A 20,688-nucleotide genomic window follows, 5' to 3' on the forward strand; every position below is an offset into this window, starting at 1 on the left:
AGTACTTAATAAATCGATGACAATGAAGTGACGAATCAATTAATTGAGTAAGCAAAAAACAAAAATACCGTTTTTGCCAAAGGACTTGCTCACTATTGTGCCGAAATGTCAGCTTCCGAGCTCAAAGGATGGCTGAGATATCGCCCGGACAAACAAACAAGAAAGCAAACAAACATGACAACAAGAAAACAAGCAAGTACAGATACATTCAAAGTACACCGCCGCCATGCCAAATAATTAAATATCCTCCAGCCTCTGGTGCCCGGAAATACCGCAGTGCAGCTCATAGAGTATATTTGGAGGGAGAGGTGCACAATAATTGATTGATTAATTGCATAATTAAAATCAATAAAAGATTATCATAAAATATTTTCTTAATCAATTGGCTAATAGCATAACTAAACCACTAGTGCTTCATCTGAAGATGTAACCTTTAGAAATGTAATTAAATAGGTCATTAATAAAAAAAGTCAATAATTAATTTATTAATCAATAAATAATTAATCGATTAATTGATTAATCAATAAATCAAAAATATCCTTTATAGCCACATCACTACTCACTAATGTGCCCAAATTTCAGCTTTCTAGCTCAAATGATGGCTGAGACATCGCCTGGACAAACAAGAAAACAAGAAAACAAGAAAGCAAACAAACAACCAGAGTGAAAACTGAGTACTCCCTTTCAGCGTGCGTCATTGTATACCATTATGTATTGTCTGCACCAAGTATGAACAAAATCGGTCCATACATCTACAAGATATGGTTGCAGATGCACGCACACACCACATGGATGGACGGACGAGACCCAATCCATAAGTCCCCGTTTCGGACAAGTCCAAAGGGGGCTAATAAAGGCAGTCACTTAAAGGACTAATATGGAAATCAGAAGGTACCAGGAATATGCTGTCTTGTAGTGAGGGAGCAGAATCCAGTGTCTTTGATGAGCTACGATTTCATAAGATAATGAGATGTTTGACGTTTTTCATGGCGAGGGACGACTCGTGCCATGTTAGAACTGAGGTGATAACATTTAATGTGCGTCTTCAGCCTCCTCAGTTTAACAACCTCAATACATTGAGCATACTGTGGCGGACACAAAAGCCCACTGGCGTGGTGACATCATTCCACGCACCAAGTGGGCGGTGGCCACGCCCGAGGGGTAGACGTGGCCTCATGATATACACCGGGCGACCAGCCCGGAGGAGTTCAGTGTTACAGTGTAGTCTTACAATAAAGACGTTCATATGTTACCGCTTGTCCGCTTCCTCCTTGCTCACAAGCAGCGCGCGTAACGCCGCGCTTTACTGGTGACCCTCGACGTTGGATCTGCCGTAGCGATCCTTCCGAACACGACGCCATTGCAATGGCCAACGACAAGTCAATGGCGATTAAACTTCCCGAATTTTGGGAGGCCCAGGCCGAGGTCTGGTTCGTTCAAGCCGAAGCCCAATTTCAGCTTCGGCGCCTCACCAACGACGACCTGCGCTACTGCCATGTCGTCGCCTCCCTCGGGCCCGGCACGGCCGCTCGAGTTGTGTCCGTCCTTCGCCACCCACCGGACGGCCACAAGTACGAGGCACTCAAGCGGCTACTCCTAGCCACGTTCAGCCTCACGGACGACGCACGGGCCGACCGCCTCCTGGATCTCCCCGAGCTCGGTGAGACGTGCCCGTCGGTCCGAATGGACCATATGCTGTCACTGTTGGGCGACGAAGCCCCCGGTTCGCTATTCCGGGCGCTTTTCCGTCGCCAACTTCCAGCGCAGGTTCGCCTCGCGTTGGCCGGGACCGGGCTAACGGAACCCCGAGCATTGGCGGCCGAGGCGGACAAGTACTTCGCCGCTTCGGACACGCGGGCGAGCGTTGGCGTGGCCGTCATGGCCTTCGACGCTGCTGTTCCACAGCATCATCTTCTACAGCACGCTGAGTTTCAGCAGCATGCTGATACGCACCTCGTGAACGCCGCCACGCCCCGCCCACCGCCGCGGCGAAAACCGCCACCGCGGGGAAACCCGTCGACTCCACCGGCCTGGCGGAGCCAGCCGCGCTCCTCCAGCTCCACCACCTGGTGCTGGTTCCACGCCAAGTTCGGCCACGAAGCTCGGCGGTGTCATCCGCCGTGCTCCTTCAACGGGTCGGGAAACGCCCGGGCCGGCGCTCAATTGTGGCGATGAGCGCCGGCCGTTCGAGCAGCCTGCTGTTCATAACGGACACCTTCTCCGGGCGCCGTTACCTGTGCGACACGGGAGCACAGGTGAGTGTCATTCCCGCCGGCACGTCAGACAAGCACGCCGCGGGTGGGGGCCCCGCGCTGCTTGCCGCGAACGGGACGCCCATCCGTACGTACGGAAAACGCTGCCTCTCTCTGCGGTTTGGAGGGCAGGTTTTCCGATGGACGTTCGTCACCGCCGACGTGCCCATGGCACTGCTTGGCGCGGACTTCCTGTGCGCTAATGGGCTCCTGGTCGACGTCAAGCGCAGACGGCTTGTCCAGGCCGAGACGTTCAGCTCGCTCGCATGTGCGTTGCCCAGCTCAACGAGCGGCTTGCCAAGCGGCTTGCCGAACGATTCGGTTCCGGCCACGTTGGTCTGTACGCTTCCGGCAGCGGACGCATTCACCCGCCTCCTCGCCGGCTTCCCGGCCCTCACGCGGCCCACCTTCTCGGCGGGGGCCGTCAAGCACGGGGTGGCCCATCACATCCCCACCGTCGGGCCACCGGTCTACGCCCGGGCACGCCGCCTCGAGCCGACGAAGCTGGCGGTGGCAAAAGCGGAGTTCGCTACCCTGGAGCGACTCGGCATCGTTCGGCGCTCAGAGAGCGCTTGGGCGTCGCCGCTGCACATCGTGCCGAAGCCCGGCGGGGGATGGCGACCGTGCGGGGACTATCGCCGTCTCAATGACGCCACGACTCCCGACCGCTACCCCGTCCCCCACATTCAGGACTTTTCCGCCCGTTTGGCGGGCAGGTCCTTCTTCTCGAAGGTGGACCTCATACGCGGCTACCATCAGGTCCCCGTCAGGCCGGAGGACGTCCCGAAGACGGCGGTCATCACGCCATTCGGACTCTTCGAGTTCCTGCGCATGCCCTTCGGTCTGAAGAATGCGGCTCAGGCGTTCCAGCGACTGATGGACAGCGTCCTGCGCGACTTGGATTTTGTCTACGTCTACCTGGACGATATCCTCGTCGCCAGCGCGTCCCGCGAAGAGCACCTACGCCACCTCCGCACGCTCTTCGAACGCCTGGGCCAGCATGGCCTGATTGTGAACCCTGCAAAGTGCCAGTTCGGCGCCGCCACAATCGATTTTCTGGGGCACCGTGTCACCAGGCACGGAGCCGTCCCCCTGCCGGCCAAGGTGGAGGCGGTGAAGGGGTTTCCGCGCCCCCGCACGATCAGAGGGCTGCAGGAGTTCCTGGGCATGGTGAACTTTTACCATCGGTTCCTGCCCCGTATCGCCCAGCTCCTGCGCCCCCTGCACGAAGCTCTCCGAGGTAAGCCGGGCAAAGGCGACGTTACCTGGACCGAGCAGATGGACACGGCGTTCACGGGCGCGAAGCTCGCCTTGGCTAACGCCACCATGCTCGCGCACCCGGCGCCCGATGCACCGATCGCCCTCACCACCGATGCCTCGGACTACGCGGTGGGCACGGTGCACGAGCAATGGGTGCGTGGAGCTTGGCAACCGCTGGCGTTCTTTAGCCGGCAGCTTCGCCCGCCCGAACGCCGTTACAGTACCTTCGACCGCGAGTTGCTCGGACTTCACTTGGCGGTCAGGCACTTCCGCCATCTGCTCGAGGGCCGGGCGTTCACTGCCTTCGTCGACCACAAGCCGCTGATCTTCGCGATGGGCAAGGTCACCGAGCCGTGGTCGGCCCGGCAGCAGCGTCACCTCTCGGCCGTGTCCGAGTACACGACGGACATCCAGCACGTCGCGGGGAAGGACAACCCGGTGGCGGATTGCCTTTCCCGGGCCGTCGCCCACGCAGTCCACCTCGGCATCGACTATGCCCGGATGGCAGCGGACCAGGCCGCTGACCCCGACGTCCAGGCCTTGCGGACCGCCGTCACGGGCCTCCGCGTCACCGAGGTGCCGTTCGACGGCGCGGGCGCGGCCCTCTTGTGCGACGTCTCCCTCGGGCGTCCTCGCCCCATTGTGCCCGCGGGCTGGCAGCGCCAGGTGTTTGACGCCATCCACGGCCTGTCCCACCCGGGCGCGAGGGCCTCCCAAAGGCTGATCGCCGACAAGTTCGTCTGGCATGGCCTCCGGAAGGCCGTCCGCGGCTGGGCCAGGACATGCCTCGCGTGCCAGCGCGCCAAGGTGCACCGGCACACCCAGGCCCCGTTGGCCCCGTTCACGGTGCCGGAACGCCGGTTTGACCACGTCCACGTGGGCCTGGTGGGACCTCTGCCCCCCTCGCGGGGTTTCACCCACGTCCTCACCATGGTGGACCGCACCACCCGGTGGCCGGAGGCCGTGCCCTTGGCATCGACAACGGCGGCCGATGTCGCGCAGGCTTTCATCGCCACCTGGGTCGCCCGGTTCGGCGCCCCCTCAGACATCTCATCCGACCGCGGCCCCCAGTTCACCTCGGAGCTCTGGGGGGCGGTTGCGCAGGGGCTCGGGGTCCGGCTGCACCGAACCACGGCCTACCACCCCCAGGCTAACGGCCTGTGTGAGCGATTTCACCGCTCATTGAAGGCCGCGCTCCGGGCCACCCTCCGCGACGGCGGCTGGGTCGACAGGCTCCCCTGGGTCCTGCTGGGCCTCCGGACGGCGCCCAAGGAGGACCTGCGCGCATCCGCGGCGGAGTTGGTCTTCGGGCAACCGCTGCGGGTGCCGGGCGAGTTCCTCCCCGACTCCACGGCACCATGGTCCGCGGCACAGCAGCGCTCCGCTCTGCAAGAGACCGCCCAGAGGTTCGCCCCGGTGCCAACGGCATGCCACGGGCACCCACCGACGCACGTCGCCCCGGAGCTTCGCACGGCGGAGTACGTCTTCGTCCGCCACGATGCCCATCGGACACCACTGCGGCCCCCGTACGACGGGCCTTTCCGCGTGCTGGAGACCGGGGCGAAGCACTTCACCCTGGACATCGGCGGTACTCCTGACCGCGTTTCGGTAGACCGCCTCAAGCCGGCCCACCTCAATGTGGACCATCCACCGCCAGTGGCCCGACCCCCACGTCGGGGCCGCCCTCCTGCGGGCGGACCCCCGGCACCGCCCAGCCCCGCCGCCACGGCGCCCCCCGGTCCTGCACCCATCCCAGGGGCAGCCAGGGGCATCCCACCTGGTATCCCTGCACCCCGGACGCCGCCGATCGCCAGGGGGCGCTTCGGCCGGGTCATTCGTCGGCCCCACAAACTGGCCCTCCAGGTGCGCGGGAATTCTGGGGGGGCGCGTGTGGCGGACACAAAAGCCCACTGGCGTGGTGACATCATTCCACGCACCAAGTGGGCGGTGGCCACGCCCGAGGGGTAGGCGTGGCCTCATGATATACACCGGGCGACCAGCCCGGAGGAGTTCAGTGTTACAGTGTAGTCTTACAATAAAGACGTTCATATGTTACCGCTTGTCCGCTTCCTCCTTGCTCACAAGCAGCGCGCGTAACGCCGCGCTTTAATACAATGATTTGTAGCCCTAGTCATGAAATCCAAAACTCAAGACAACTTGAAATGGTTACCGTAAAATGTGGTGAATAGGAACAGCAAGGACAGCAAACGGACACAAACTGAAAAAAAGTTCGGAAACCTTTTTCGCTGAAAATTGATAACCATACTGATTTGTTGATATTTGGGTTGAAAGAGTTCTCTTGTTTTAAAAAAAAGCAACTTATAGCCCTATTAACCCCATATACGGGTTAAATAGGAATAAATAGGATTTTTATGGCTGTCCCGATTCACCCCGTTTTACGGGTGAATAGGGACAGTCACTAATACAAAAAAAAAAAATCAAGAAATAGGGAGTTTGGAGAAATTTTTTATCCCATTTTTTTTTTCATTGGCACCGTGGTTTATATTATGGGTGCGTATTATGTGCTTCCATCTGAGCTATCAATTTAGCAATAAGTTGGAAACTCAGGATTGTTTCTTGATTATTATTTTTTGTATTAGTGACTGTCCCTATTCACCCGTAAAACGGGGTGAATAGGGACAGCCATGAAAATCCTATTTATTCCTATTTAACCCGTATATGGGGTTAATAGGGACTATAAATTGCTTTTTAAAAACAAGAAAACACTTTCAACCCAAATATCAACAAATCAGTATGGTTATCAATTTCAGCGAAAAAAGTTTCCGAACTTTTTTTCAGTTTATGTCCCTATTCACCCTGCTGTCCCCTATTCCCCCCATTTTACGGTACGTCGTATTCTCACGACGTTCTCAGCAGAAGACTCCATCTTCAATTTTCAATTTTTTTTTTTTTTTTTAAACACTGAGGGAACTTCATCATCATCAATAAACACTTGAAAAAGTTGAACCAGAAAAGAAACCTGTTGAAAATGTCCCCATTTGACCTGTAACCCTTCTTGTGCTGTGGTGTATCTGTGTGTTGTTGGCCTCCTGTTAACCCCTCACCACACGATGTCTGTGACTCTTTCACCGCAGTCATTCCACTTTTCCATGAGCCTTGATATCCGTATTCAAAATGAAAATCCCCCTGACTCACTACATGTGACAACACGATCAAAGATTGAAATACTATGCGAGGTTGGTCCAAAATGTCTCTTTTTATATTACTATTTTTATACAAGGTTGAGGCTCATTAGGGTAGCAGTGTAGCTGTTTTTCAGGCACCTCAGGGAGTGACGTACCTGCCCTGAGCGAGTTCTGGGCTCAGTTGGCTCCGGCTGACGGTACCCGGTATGGGCCCCTTGTCCAGGGTACCGGATCCCCACTGCCTTGTGGGGGAAGCCTCTTTCGACTAAGGCTATGAGAAGGAAACTCAGATATCAAAGCACACCTGTAGGTCAGCCTGGGCAGCGCTACACCATGGATAACTGTGCCCATGAACGTCAGTGGTGGCACAAATTTAGGCATCACTGCACAGCATCTGCACCAAGATAGTTGTGTCCACCATGGACATCAAGGGCAGCCGTTATCATATCGACGACCTGGCCAGTCTGCCGCACCTATCTACATCAGACTTCACGTTGCATTTACTGCACCTGCAGCTATCGATGCTCATAGGAATAGAGAGTATAAAGTGGGAGAGGGACAGCACACACCTCTATCACTTTTATCGCTTCTCCGTGCAGGTATTTCCCTTCATTGACACCTGCTCACCTGTTCACCACCCATTTTTACCTATACAGCCATCGCGCAATGCACAATGCCTCATGAGCACACCAACGAAGGAAAGAGATTCGTCGAAAGCAACGACTCACACCATCATCACAATCATCAAGCTCAAGGAAGAACTTGGACACAGAACAGACCAGGGCACAACATAGCAAAGAGAACAGCAGGAAATAGTGGAAACGCCAAACAGCGGGATGGAGAAGGTAGACGGAGACGAACAAACAAGGGATGCAGGTAATGATGAGGGCTATAGGGGAGAAGGTGAGCAATGGACAAGATGGATACACAAGCAAAGTTTTTGGAGGGGGTGGGGGGTGAGTGGTTTAACAGGTGTAGAAAAGAAAATTGTTGCCATTTTTGTGAATCTGAAATAAAAAAGCTAATAATGTTAAATAGATAAGTAGTCATTACATTTGGTGTCGTCCTTATAATAAAAACCTGTGAAGTGGGACCCAAAACACTAATGCATTCAATGGCCAAAAAACATTTCTCATCTGCTGCAGATATACCTCCTCCCTTTTGTGGAAAACTCTCCTTGATTTGTACGTTCTCTCAGATATCGGACTCAAGAGATGTGCAAGTAAATGGGAGCCAAGTTGGCAAGAAGAAGAAGAAGGAGACAAAATGTGGCAAGAGCTTACCGGTTCCTGCCCATCCATGGCAGTTATCCACCGTTTCCGATTGTTCTCAGAGATGGCTTGAAGACTCAATATACCAAGTCTGCACAATAGCAAGCAGGGTTATTATGGGTAGGCTGCACCACAGTCTTATAAACTGAACAGCAGTAGAAATTCTTCTAATTCTAAGGAAATTAATCAACAATGTGTTATCAATGGAAAAAGTTGAGCAATGGTTCTTGGCCCGATAGAAGAAAGCTGAGCAAGGGTCCTTGGTCTTGGCCTGATAAACGCCGACAGACTTTGCCTCTCAAACCCCGTAGCCCACTGGAAACCCCCTCTTCGTTTAACATCCATCCCAATCCCTCACTCTTTCACTTCCAAGTCGTTATTTCCCATACCTCCCTAACACCCACCACCCCGTGAACCCTGCACCTTTTCCATTAAACACACAACACATCATTTCTCACACATGCACAGTACACATGGATTTTTCAAGATGAGCCCCCACTGCTTCATCGCAGCGCTCGACCTGTTGGGAAGACTCAGCAAGCAGGAGCCATGAACAGGCTGCTTGGAAGTTAGAGAATGGGTGTTAACCTTAGCTCCCTGGAACCAGGCCCTGGGTGGGGTCAAAGAGCGCTAAATTGAACTTTGCTCCCATGTGGCAATGCTTGGCCCGGGGAAAGATAAAAGCCATGCAATGGAGCTGTCCGGGGATGTTCATGTGCGCTGGGGATCTCGTCGGAGGAAAGCTGACTGCCTCTTTGTACAGAGAAGCTGTGTTGGTCTCGGACATACTGAGATAGGTGGTGCTGGTCTCAGGCAGGCAGCGTTTGGTGAGACAAGCATGGGGTCAAGGTCCTTAACCCACCACAGCTCCATACTGATGTACACAATCTTTTCTCTCGATCTCTAAAGACCCCTAACCATTTACTTGGGACCTTGAGTACCAGTTCACTGGTAATTCCCTGTTTGTCGTTAAAGGCGGCAAAAAGGGTTGGCGTCAGGAAGGGCATCCGGCCGTAAAACATTGCTTCAAAAAGGGGACCAAAAAACAACAACAACCATGGTTCCCGAAAAAGGCCAACCCCCGCTTGCGGGGAAAAATGGCCTCTAAAGGTGGTTATTTTTTTTTTACACAAACAGCTTCAACAACTCTAAAAGAGCTTTCAAAGCCTAACCTTGATCCCAAGTGGATGAGGTACTGATTCGCACCTAACACCTTTCCTCCTTCTAAAGTTTACATTGGCACCTACGCTGCACCTCTCTCGATATTGCACCGACAGTCCACTATACTCCCTTCCTTCCCTACCTTCCACATTGGGGCCGACACCGGCCCACCTGTCTACGTGGGGTGAGTTAGTGGCCAACCCAACGCCCAGATCTTTCACCATCTTCTGTTCTTCCGATCTATTTTTCCAGGATGAGTGATGGCACGCTTGTCTTCTTTTCTATAAATAAGTAAGATTGTCTTAGGGGATTTTACGTGCTAAGGGTAATTACCTTACTGCTGTGTCTTTGGCTTGTGATTATTGATCTTGCAAATACGTGCCTTGTCATTATTGTGCTTGTAAATATGTAATTTATTTGGTAAATGGTTTTCCAACCTGCCCGGTTGCTCTTTCCTTCATTGGTTCGGCATAGCGTGTACATAATAAATGGACAGGACGTTGTACCGCATCAATTCACTCCATTAGAATAGCCAACATCCACCTAACGGTTTCGCTCGGTCATACAATAATTAGATGAAGTGAATGGGGAGAGCGTGGTTCCTCAGTTGAGATAGTTAGCTCACCAGGTAAGGTAACATGACGCTTGGCGCAATAACCCTGCTAGAACTAGTCATCCCAACCAGCATCAGCAGTTGCTTAGCAACCCATCAGGCCACGGAATTATCTGTGGCTTGTGGCTTCAGGGTCAGAGGTCAAGAGGCAGGTCCGAGCGACCCCCTTGTACACGCTGGCGTGCTTGCTCCGAACCCCGTAACAATATCATTTTTGTCCCTGTCTCTCAATTGTGAAGAATCACTTTTAAAATTCTAGTATCAGATCCGGATCCGGATCTTCACCAAACAAAAGAAAGAAAGATGTCGTGCATAGCACGATACTTGCGAACTCCAAATAAACAATGTTTCCAGGTTTTGTTCGGTGAACCAATTCTGTCACCCAATATGTAAATTATGTTCCAGTTTGTGGAGTACTCAGCCTCCAGGTGGGAGGAGATTGCACAATACTTGCTGAAAAAAGTATGGTCTGTATATCAGAGACGTCAACAAGTCATTTCAGCCAAGTCTCATATCAAGTCTCAAATCTTTGAGGGCAAGTCTCAAATCAAGTCTCAAGTCTTTGAGGGCAAGTCTCAAGTCTTTGAGGGCAAGTCTCAAGTCTTTGAGGGCAAGTCTCAAGTCTTTGAGGGCAAGTCTCAAGTCTTTGAGGACAAGTCTTAAGTCTTTGAGGACAAGTCTCAAGTCTTTGAGGACAATTCTCAAATCAAGTCTTTGAGGGCAAGTCTCGAATCAAGTCTCAAGCCTTTGAGGGCAAGTCTCAAATCAAGTCTCAGGCCTTTGAGGGCAAGTCTCAAATCAAGTCTCAAGTCACCATCGTATTATGTCAACTTGTGTCAAGTCCCACATTTACTTATAAACTGAGTGGCGTAAGAGCTGTCAAGGAATTAAGACAAAGGACTTCATTTATTGCAATTTATGTTCTGAAAAGCTGTTTGACTCAAGTTTTTATTTGACAACTTCGTACAGTGGACGATTTTTGCTTTGTTCCCCCAAAAGATAAATTTATGTTAAATTTACTACTCATATCTAGTGTACTGACTTGAGCATATACAGTCATGTGAAAAAGTAAGTACACCCCATGTAAAGTTTAGACTTTTTCAACATACAGTCACGTGAAAAAGTAAGTACACCCCATGTAAAGTTTTGACTTTTTCAACATATTTCAACATACAGCTATTTGATCTTCATTTCAACAATATTGATAGATAAAGGTGATATCGTATAACAAATATCATGAAACATTTACATTTTGTAGTCCATTGTATAATTTAAATAAACATAAATGCAAATTTCGCATGTGGAAAAAGTAAGTACACCCTTGGCTCTAATAGGTGGTCTTGCCCCCTTTGGCAGAAACAACCTCAAGTCGGCGTTTTTTATAACTGTCTACCAGTCTCTGACATCGACTGGGAGAAATTTTTTCCCACTCCTCCATGCAGAATTCTTTCAGCTGTGCGATGTTTGAGGGGTTTCTTGCATGCACAGCTCGTTTCAAATCCCCCCACAACATCTCGATGGGATTTAGATCCGGGCTTTGACTTCGCCTTTCCAGAACCCTCCATTTCTTTCTTTTCAGCCATTCCTTGGTGGATTTACTGGTATGTTTAGGGTCATTGTCATGTTGCAAGGTCCACCTTCGGTTGAGCTTCAACTTTCCGACAGATGGCCTCACATTATCCTCAAGCACCCTATTATCAAGCAATGAAGAATTCATAGTGGATTATATGATGGTGAGCTGCCCAGGCCCTGATGCAGCAAAGCTGCCCCAAACCATAATATTTCCACCACCATGCTTTACAGTTGGTATCAGGTTCTTGTGGTCAAATGCTGTCTTTGGCTTTCGCCAAACATGTCTTCTGGTTCTGTGGCCAAATACCTCTACCTTTGACTCATCTGTCCAGAGCACATTGTTCCAGAAGTGCTGGTCTTTGCCTCGGTGTTCATTGGCAAACTTTAGTCTTGCCCTGATGTTCTTTCTGGACAGCAAAGGTTTCCCCCTGGCACACCTCCCATGTAGATCAAATTTGTGCAGCCTCTTTCTAATGGTAGACTCGTGCACTTTGACATCAACAGTGGCAAGAGCTACCTGTAGGTCCCGTGATGACATTCTGGGGTTCTTAGAGACTTCTTTCAGCATCTTGCGGTCTGCTCTCAGGCTGAACTTGCTGGGGCGGCCTGGCCTGAACAAGTTGGCAGTTGTTTGGAATCTTCTCCACTTGTCGATGATCTTCCGGACAGTCGAATTATTGATTTCAAATTGTTTGGAGATCTTTTTAAATCCCTTCCCAGACTCGTAGGCATCTATAACCTTCTTTCTGAAGGCCTCAGAGAGCTCTTTTGATCTCAGCATGGTGACGCCACACACTTCAACAACAAAGAGCAAACCAAACTAAATGTCTGAGGTTTAAATAAGACAGGTTCCTCCAAGATCCTCTCCAACGATGTTCTAATCATTTGCACCTGAGCTGGTGCACCTGATTCTAATTTTTGGTATTTGAAGTAGTGATAAATGTAGGGGTGTACTTACTATTTCCACATGCGAAATTTGCATTTATGTTTATTTAAATTACACAATGGACTACAAAATGTAAATGTTTCATGATATTTGTTATATTATATCACCTTTATCTATCAATATTGTTGAAATGAAGATCAAATAGCTGGATGTTGAAATATGTTGAAAAAGTCAAAACTTTACATGGGGTGTACTTACTTTTTCACGTGACTGTCGTTGTGGTTTTGGAAAATGCACCCCCAAGGTGAGCGAATCCATATACACGACAAGAATCCTGAGATAGTTATTTCTTAGTCAATGTAAAGTTAGACCTTTGCCATTGTCTAAGGGTTCGTTCAGGAATGGGAACATGCGTTGCGGTTAATTAGTCTATGTAAAGTTAGACCTTTGCCATTGTCTAAGGGTTCATTCAGGAATGGGAACATGCGTTGCGGTTAATTAGTCTATGTATTCCCAATGCATCCCCAATTCTAGGGGGGAGCTGCACTGTCAGGATTCGGGTGTGGGATGCGACCATGGGTGCTGTGGCATGACCAGGGCCCCACAGTCTGGTGAATTGCTGCGTCCCTTGTCCATCTGGGCGCCATCTGAGCGAGTGCCTTGGCCAATAGGGTCTCCGGACCCTGGAGGGGTTGAGACCTCCAGGGGACTGAGGTGGTTACTTATGGGTACCTGACATGGTGCACCATGAGAACAACTAGGGGGAGGTGTTGTGAGCTGCACTTTGGCCAGTAACGACCGAGGGCCAGTAAGGGCCAGACATGGTGGCGCCCAGGCATGTGGCCTGGCAGCCTATCATTGAGGCTCTGGGACAGCCAGCATGTGGTGACCTGCCATGCTGCGCTGGTCAATGGATGCAGGTCGAACTGCATGGAGTGGGTATGAGTATATCCCATCGGACAACCATTGGAACATCTGTGGAATGTGATGGAGTGATTGGAAAAGGCCCAGTAAGGGCCGCATGACCTTCCACAGATGTTCCGCTGTGATTAATGGGCTCTTGGTTTGGAAAGAGCCCTGGGTTTGATTGGCACGAGGTTCAATGAGAAGTTTGGCTGCAGCAGGCGCTGCTGGTATTGAACGTGCTCCTCAGTGGTAATTGGATTTTTGTCAAATTTACCTTGCCACATCGTCACGACTCGCCATGCTTTGCATTTGGGGGTATGCAGGTGAGTTGGGGGAATTGGTATGGGTGATGGGCAAGAGAGCCAATGAGAGCCAAGCATGTGGATCGGGTAGAAAAAGGGTTTTTTTTTTTTTTTTTTTTTTTTTTTTTGTATACTGAATCAAAGTGATGTGCGTGTGTACAACTTATGACAAAACTAGGTGGACGAGTTGGGTATGCGACAAGAACAAGCCGATTAGATTTTGGTTCAGGTCCAAATCCAGATCCGGTCCGTCAGTGGGATACAACACATAAACTGTTCGGCCTGGCGGAGGTGTGTGCTCTACCTAGTGCCGTTCTAGTTGATCATATTATGTGCATGCACCCTTTAAAAAACACTAACTACAAGTATAGACAATAATTGTACCATTTGTGTAATCCATTTGTATAAAGCAAAAGCAACAGGGAACACTCACTCACCCCTCTGTTTCGACATCAAAGCAGAACCGCTTGTCTGTTGCATCCGAACGTTTTCTGACACATGACCGCACCACTGCAGTCTCCACTTCCCCTACATTCGAACCCTGAAACCACAGCCATCGTCCCATAGGTCAGTCATACAGTTAACAAAAACAAAGAGGGCTCAAGGCAAAGAAAGGTGGCAACTCGTTATTCACAGGTTTATCGGGATTACTTGGACTAATACACTAACCAAGGCTCTACCCTCAATAGCTCTGAATTTCACCGCCACACATTTGATGTCATCATGGCATACATCCACCGCACCTCCCTCACCATCACTTAACTGTTCAATGTGATGCAGAACAACATTTATTTGTACCAATATTTGAGTGAAAGGTAAACACGCACTTATACAGGCATCTACTGCCCTGTCCTTCTCAATCTTTAATACACACTTTAGGCTCCCCATTAATCATACAGCATTCATTAACCCCTTAAAACCATCCATGCCCCTCTCTTTAAACTAGCATCTCATAACTACCCCTACAGCTTGCTTTTCCGATACCTATATTTCATGCTTTATGACACCTTTTCCACTCGATCAACACCGCCATGACCTACCTGCTTCAGTGGCGTGCGGTTTTCAAATGTTTGCTTTGTCAAGAGTTTGCTCGCATGCTCATAATGGCAGTAGCATCTCATCCACGACATGCCAAATAGCTCTGTGTGCACGTGCAAACATGTCAGCAACACTTCATCCTTCTCGAGGCGAGTCATCGTAATTATCAATTTGTGTACAACATGTGGCTGCTGTTTTGAATCATTTGGTATGACTTTCACGAGCCTCGATTCAGTATACAAAAAAAACAAAAAAAAACAAAAAAAACACAGCTGTGCGGTTGGTGCAGTGCCCCCTGTAGGTTAGAGCAGGAATTTCAACGTGTTCAGGATGCCGGTGATAATTCGTCTACTCTTCACAAATTATACCGTGGGATCTTTAACGTCCACCAATAAACGCCGGCAGCAGGGACGGCACACACGTTGATGCCTCGCCCTGGATAAGAACCACCACAATGATCATTTATAGCTCGGTCGGGATTCAAACTCAAGCTAGACAGTTCAGATGGGTGTGTGCGCACCTTTAGGCCGTCCTGCCAGCCCCTCCATGCAAGTGAATATTTTTTTGGACTCAAAATTATTCCACAGCACAAGTACGATGCCAGACATAGAGTTTGCTTTGCTGTGGTCACCAAGCCCGGGACATATATATATATATATATATATATATATATATATATATATATATATATATATATATATATATATTTAAAATTACCATCATCTTTAAATATAATTAAACGAGAGCAATGCGACTGCGTCACCAATATGCCTGCGTGAGGTCCCTGCCTGTTACAACAGGTAGATGCCATCGTTCACTGTCTTAAAAATAAACAAGTTTGATTTAAATCCCTTCAGCTGTTTTCAATAATCACATTTGCACCAGCCATGACAGGTTTCACATCGATCGGTGAAGCGGTTTCAGAGAAGGGTTTTTGTTAAATATCGGCTTTCAAGCCAATATGGCTGCCAAATCACGTGACATATAACATTTTTAAAATGTACACTGAATATGTATGCGTTGCAGATCATGTTTGTGAAGTTTCATGTTGATCGGATACGGTTCATTTTTCTATCCAAGATGGACTGCCAAACCACGTTACCTACAACATCGCAGCAATGGTGTTCGATGACATTTGTAAAGTTTTGCATCGATAGGGTAAGCTGTTTCTGAGATATAATTATTTAATATTTTCGTTCAAACCAATATGGCTGCGAAACCACGTGACCGATGACGTTTTTGCGATAAACTTTTAATTGCCACGCCTGATCGGTGACGCACGTAAAGTTTCGAATCAATCGCTTCGGTGGTTTGGGAGAATATTTTTGTAAACGTTTTTAGGTTAAATCCAATATGGCTGCCAAACTATGTTTGCAGTGTAGTTCGAGCGGGTCGGGTTTTGAGGTCAGATTGGGAGAGTCGATGAGTCAGATTACTTTGGATTCAATTCTGTCCAGTGAGTATGTGGAGCTCGAACCTCCCCAGATGTGAGAGCAGCGCTCTATACAAGGACGGATCAATCCTTTATATAGCTGAAGCAACTGTTGAGAGGAGAAGAATCTTCGACATCTGACCAGGAGTCCCGGTTTCTTCGAGGTAGACTTAGCTATTTGTGCAATGTGTGGAATCCATGATAAATATGATGTTAGGGTAACGGTATTGAGCTTTGAGCCGTCTAATCTTGGTGGGATTCTTGACCCGACGACAAACTATCGGATTGGTGTTTCGTGGGCAGGGACATCACAAACTAAGTATCCCAACCCTGGGATCATTTGAAATATCCCTCACTAGATTTGCACAAACATTTCTTAAACATTTCTTATTTCTTAACCCTGGTGTTGGGCTAGCGGCTAGGGTGCCAGCTTAGGATCCTAGGATCCTGGGTTCGAATCCCGGTCGATCGCTGAATTGCCAGGGGGGTTGACTCAGCCTGTCATCCTTCCGAGGTCGGCTAATTGAGTACCAGTTCACTGGTAATTCCCTGTTTGTCGTTAAAGGCGACAAAAAGGGTTGGCGTCAGGAAGGGAATCCGGCCGTAAAACATTGCTTCAAAAAGGGGACCGAAAAACAACAACAACCACGGCTCCCGAAAAAGGCCAACCCCCGCTTTGCGGGGAAAAATGGCCTCTAAAGGTGGTTATATTTCTTAAGCCAGGTGTCTCGCCTTCGAGCATTAGAGGACGTTAAAGATCGTACAGTGTCTTTTGCAGAGTGTGCGAGGTATCACCTGCATCGTGACGCAATTACAAATTCCAGCCTAAATCACCTTCGGTCGGAACCTAATTTGAGGATTCTTGATTAGAAAAACCCTCATCAACTTTACTTTCTGACGAGTCTGAAGCGAGTTGTGCGACCATTATCTATTGCATACTGAGACGATCTTTCCCTCACTTACATCATGCAGATGACGTCATGACCATCGCAATTTTCTGGAACTCTTAGGTCGGTACCCGCCGTGTTCGCTTTTTAACTACTGTATAACACCTCAAAAATTATTCGAATTCAAAACCACGTTCAGTTCTTTGTTTATTACTTAAAAATCTAGATAATCACTTTTTTATCCGATTCTGTGGATCTTTAATTTCAATTGAATGTTATACTCGTAATTTGAACCTGAATTGGTTCATTAATCGGAAAACAAACGTGTAGTTTAACAATACTATGGCTCTGAATTTGTCCTGATGGTGCGTGCACAGAACTTCTTTTTTTTTTTACGATGTCTACCTGTCTGGCAGTTAAACAAAATTGACATTAAAGGACACAAACGGGCAATAAGAACTAACTAATGCAACACGTTAAATAAGGAGGTGTACAAGACCCCATCAACGACACTAAACTTGCAGAATTTTTATTTCAATTTAACTATAAACTTGAACACTGCACACGGATGGGGTAAGGTGTTACATGAACTTTCTGACTGCGGTGTCTACCATTTTTAAGTAGAGGCAAGCTTAATCACCCGGCACCATCAACGGCACATTCACGAGCATCCATTCGAGAAATAACATCAAATTTAACTTTTAAGGTAACACTTTTACGCAACCTCTTAACAAACCTACAGTATAGTACATTCATTTAAGTGTGACGCAAAGTACAGTAGTTCTTTCAGCAATTTTGCGATCTCCCGGTGCGATGTATTCTGGGGTCTTTATCAGTCGAAGCTCTGAAAATACTCGAGAAAAAAAGGTATGGCTTTTAAAACAACCTAAGTGCGAGTTGAGGCAATGCAAATCAGGTGTTGGTATTAATAATGTTACGACGTACACTACATGACCAAAAGCATGTGGACACCCGAACATCACATCTCATTCCAAAATCATGGGCATTAATATGGAGTTTGTCCCCCCCCCCCCCCCCCTTTGCTGCTATAACAGCCTCCACTCCTCTGGGAAGGCTTTCCACTGGATGTTGGAACATTGCTGCAAGGAATTGCTTCCATTCAGCCACAAGAGCATTAGTGAGGTCGGGCACTGATGTTGGGCGATTAGGCCTGGTTCGCAGTCGGCGTTCCAATTCATCCCAAAGGTGTTTGATGGGGTTGAGGTCAGGGCTCTGTGCAGGCCAGTCAAGTTCTTCCACACCGATCTCGACAAACCATTTCTGTATGGACTTCGCTTTGTGCACGGGGGCATTGTCATGCTGAAACATGAGAGGGCCTTCCCCAAACTGTTGCCACAAAGTTGGAAGCACACAATCGTTTAGAATATCATAGCATGCTGAAGCATCAAGCTTTCCCTTCACTGGAACTAAAGGTCCTAGCCCGAACCATGCAAAACAGCTCCAGACCATTATTCCTCCTCCACCAAACATTGCAGTTGGCACTCTGCATTCGGACAGGTAGCGTTCTCCTGGCATCCGCCAAACCCAGATTCGTCCATCTCACTGCCAGATGATGAAGCGTGATTCATCACTCCAGAGAACATGTTTCCACTGCTCCAGAGTCCTAATGGCGGCGAGCTTTACACCACTCCAGCCGACACTTGGCATTGCGCATGGTGATCTTAAGCTTGTGTGCGGCTGCTCGGCCATGAAAACCCATTTCATGAAGCTCCCGACGAACAGTTGTTGTGCTGACTTTGCTTCCAGAGGAAGTTTGGAAGTCGGTAGTGAGTGTTGCAACCGAGGACAGACGATGTTTATGTGCTATGTGCTTCAGCACTCGGCAGTCCCGTTCTGTGAGCTTGTGGCCTACCACTTCACGGCTGAGCTGATGTTGCTCCCAGACGTTTCCACTTCATAATAACAGCATTTACAGTTGACAGGGGCAGCTCTAGCAGGGCAGAAATTTGACGAACTGACTTGTTGGAAAGGTGGCATCCTATGACGGTGCCACGTTGAAAGTCACTGAGCTCTTCAGTACGGCCCATCTACTGCCAATGTTTGTCTAAGTAGATTGCATGTCTGTGTGCTTGTTTATATATATACCTGTCAACAATGGGAGTGGCTGAAATAGCCAAATTCACTAATTAGAAGGGGTGTCCGCATACTTTTGGTCATGTCGTGTATTTGCGAAATGACGTAAAAAGGGGACATGAAAATCCGGATATTACAGTACCATCTCGCTGTGAGTGAGTATCCTTTGTTGGCGTGTGACCCTTAGCCAATGAAACTGCCTCGGCAGCGTTATGCGCCTTCCTGTGTGAGGAGGAACATCCGTCCATCTGTGCAATGTGTGTGTATGTGTATATCCAGTGTACATTCCTTCACTGCTATAGTGCCAACTAAATCGACAAGCAGCTGGGAGCTTCTGATGGTAATAAAATTTGGGACTTGAGCTGCGTCCCACTGCTGCCCCAGAAGGGTGAACCATAGGTGTGAACAAGAGCTTCCAATTCCTCACGTTACGGCAGCTCGCCTGAGGATGACATCGTCCGTATACATGAGCTTCTGCCTACTGGGCAGGTGCTGCACTGCTCCCTCCCCTGGGATGTCCTCGGGAGTAATGCATTCGATCGTGTCCGTGTGTGTGTGTGTGTGTGTGTGTGTGTGTGTGTGTGTGTGTGTGTGTGTGTGTGTGTGTGTGTGTGTGTGTGTGTGTGTGTGTGTGTGTGTTTGTGAACAAGATATCTGGAAAAGTTCTAAACGGATTTGGATGAAAGTTGGTGGGATGATTGCCCTTGGGATAAGGAAGAATTGATTCTTTTTTGGTGAAGCTCAGGATATTATTCCGGATCCAGGAATTTGTTGAAGGATTGTTTACCATTGGAAGATAGGGCTCATTTTTAAAAAACATTATCTACTATATATTCTATATTTAACATTGTGATATGAAAATAGTTTTCATATTTGTTGTAAATGTAGTTTAAACTCGTGGTTATGCGTTAGAGCGGTGTATTTTGTTAGCAGCGTTGTCTTCAAGGTTCTTTTTTTTTTTTTTCTAATAAAAACATATTCTGTCATTTTAAAACCACCAAAGTGTGTATTCGGTTTCCCCGTTTCATAAAATGTATCGTTTGATACGTATAATGTTTTATACATATATAATGTATAACTGTTTTTTATTTATTTATTTTTTTATCTCAGAAGAGATATCAACATTTACCTCAGCGAATGTCAATCGCGGTGTCAGTATTTGATGAACTTATAAAGACTTAGGTGAGTTATAAGTGTGACCAGCATGTGCACGGGATTCTTCCCAGAAGAATGAGTGGTCGCATTAGCTTGCACGACTTAAATTGAGCGAGTTTTGTTTTGACGTTTGGGCCAGTTTTACATGTTGTATCCCTAAGGAATGAAACGAACGTTTTCCTGGCTTACAATTTTATTTGAAGTCCCACATGCCTCAAATTACACTCACTTATATAGAATTGAACGCTGAATCCGAAAATGTAAGTGAAATTGTCTTGTTTTTTTTTTACATTATCTTCTATATATTCTAAATATATATCTGTGCAGTGTCTGTCTTGTGTGTTGTCACTGAACTACTCCCTCAAACTTTTGTGAAATCGTACTATTCCAACCTGACCCACGGCGGGAGTATGCGCTCTACAGAGTGGCGTTCTAGTTTGAGTCTGTATTTTATCCAACTAGAACCACCCGCTCCTTACAAGGGTGGCCTGAGAAAAAGGGGAAGGGAGGAATGGGAAGGTAGGTGAGGCAAATAAATTTCATGCCCACTGGAAATACCCCAGGGGGCTGTCACGGTGGCCTAGAGGTACGCACACTCCCCTCTCGGCTGTCGAGCCTGGGTTCGACCCTATGGTTTCACAGGCAGGGTAATTCATCAAAATGTGTGCTCTCCCTCAGATGGACATTAAACGAGCGTCCTGTCTGCGGCATTA

At 48.5% G+C, this 20,688-nt stretch overlaps 1 protein-coding gene across 3 annotated transcripts in view; it reads right to left on the reverse strand.

The window, feature by feature from the left end:
- Nucleotides 1–20,688, reverse strand: part of LOC137425699 (rho GTPase-activating protein 26) — a 117,883-nt gene that overhangs the window by 46,740 nt on the left and 50,455 nt on the right. For all 3 annotated transcript variants that reach the window (XM_068114387.2, XM_068114389.2, XM_068114388.2), the window contains 3 exons: nt 14,410–14,510; nt 13,807–13,910; nt 7,942–8,020 (listed from right to left, as the gene is read on the reverse strand). In XM_068114387.2, the coding sequence (XP_067970488.2) occupies nt 7,942–8,020; nt 13,807–13,910; nt 14,410–14,510 (284 nt within the window). The remainder of the gene's footprint in view (nt 1–7,941; nt 8,021–13,806; nt 13,911–14,409; nt 14,511–20,688) is intronic.

The sequence above is a fragment of the Myxine glutinosa genome, chromosome 4 (assembly GCF_964187855.1).
Source record: "Myxine glutinosa chromosome 4, kmMyxGlut1.1, whole genome shotgun sequence".
NCBI lineage: Eukaryota > Metazoa > Chordata > Myxini > Myxiniformes > Myxinidae > Myxine > Myxine glutinosa.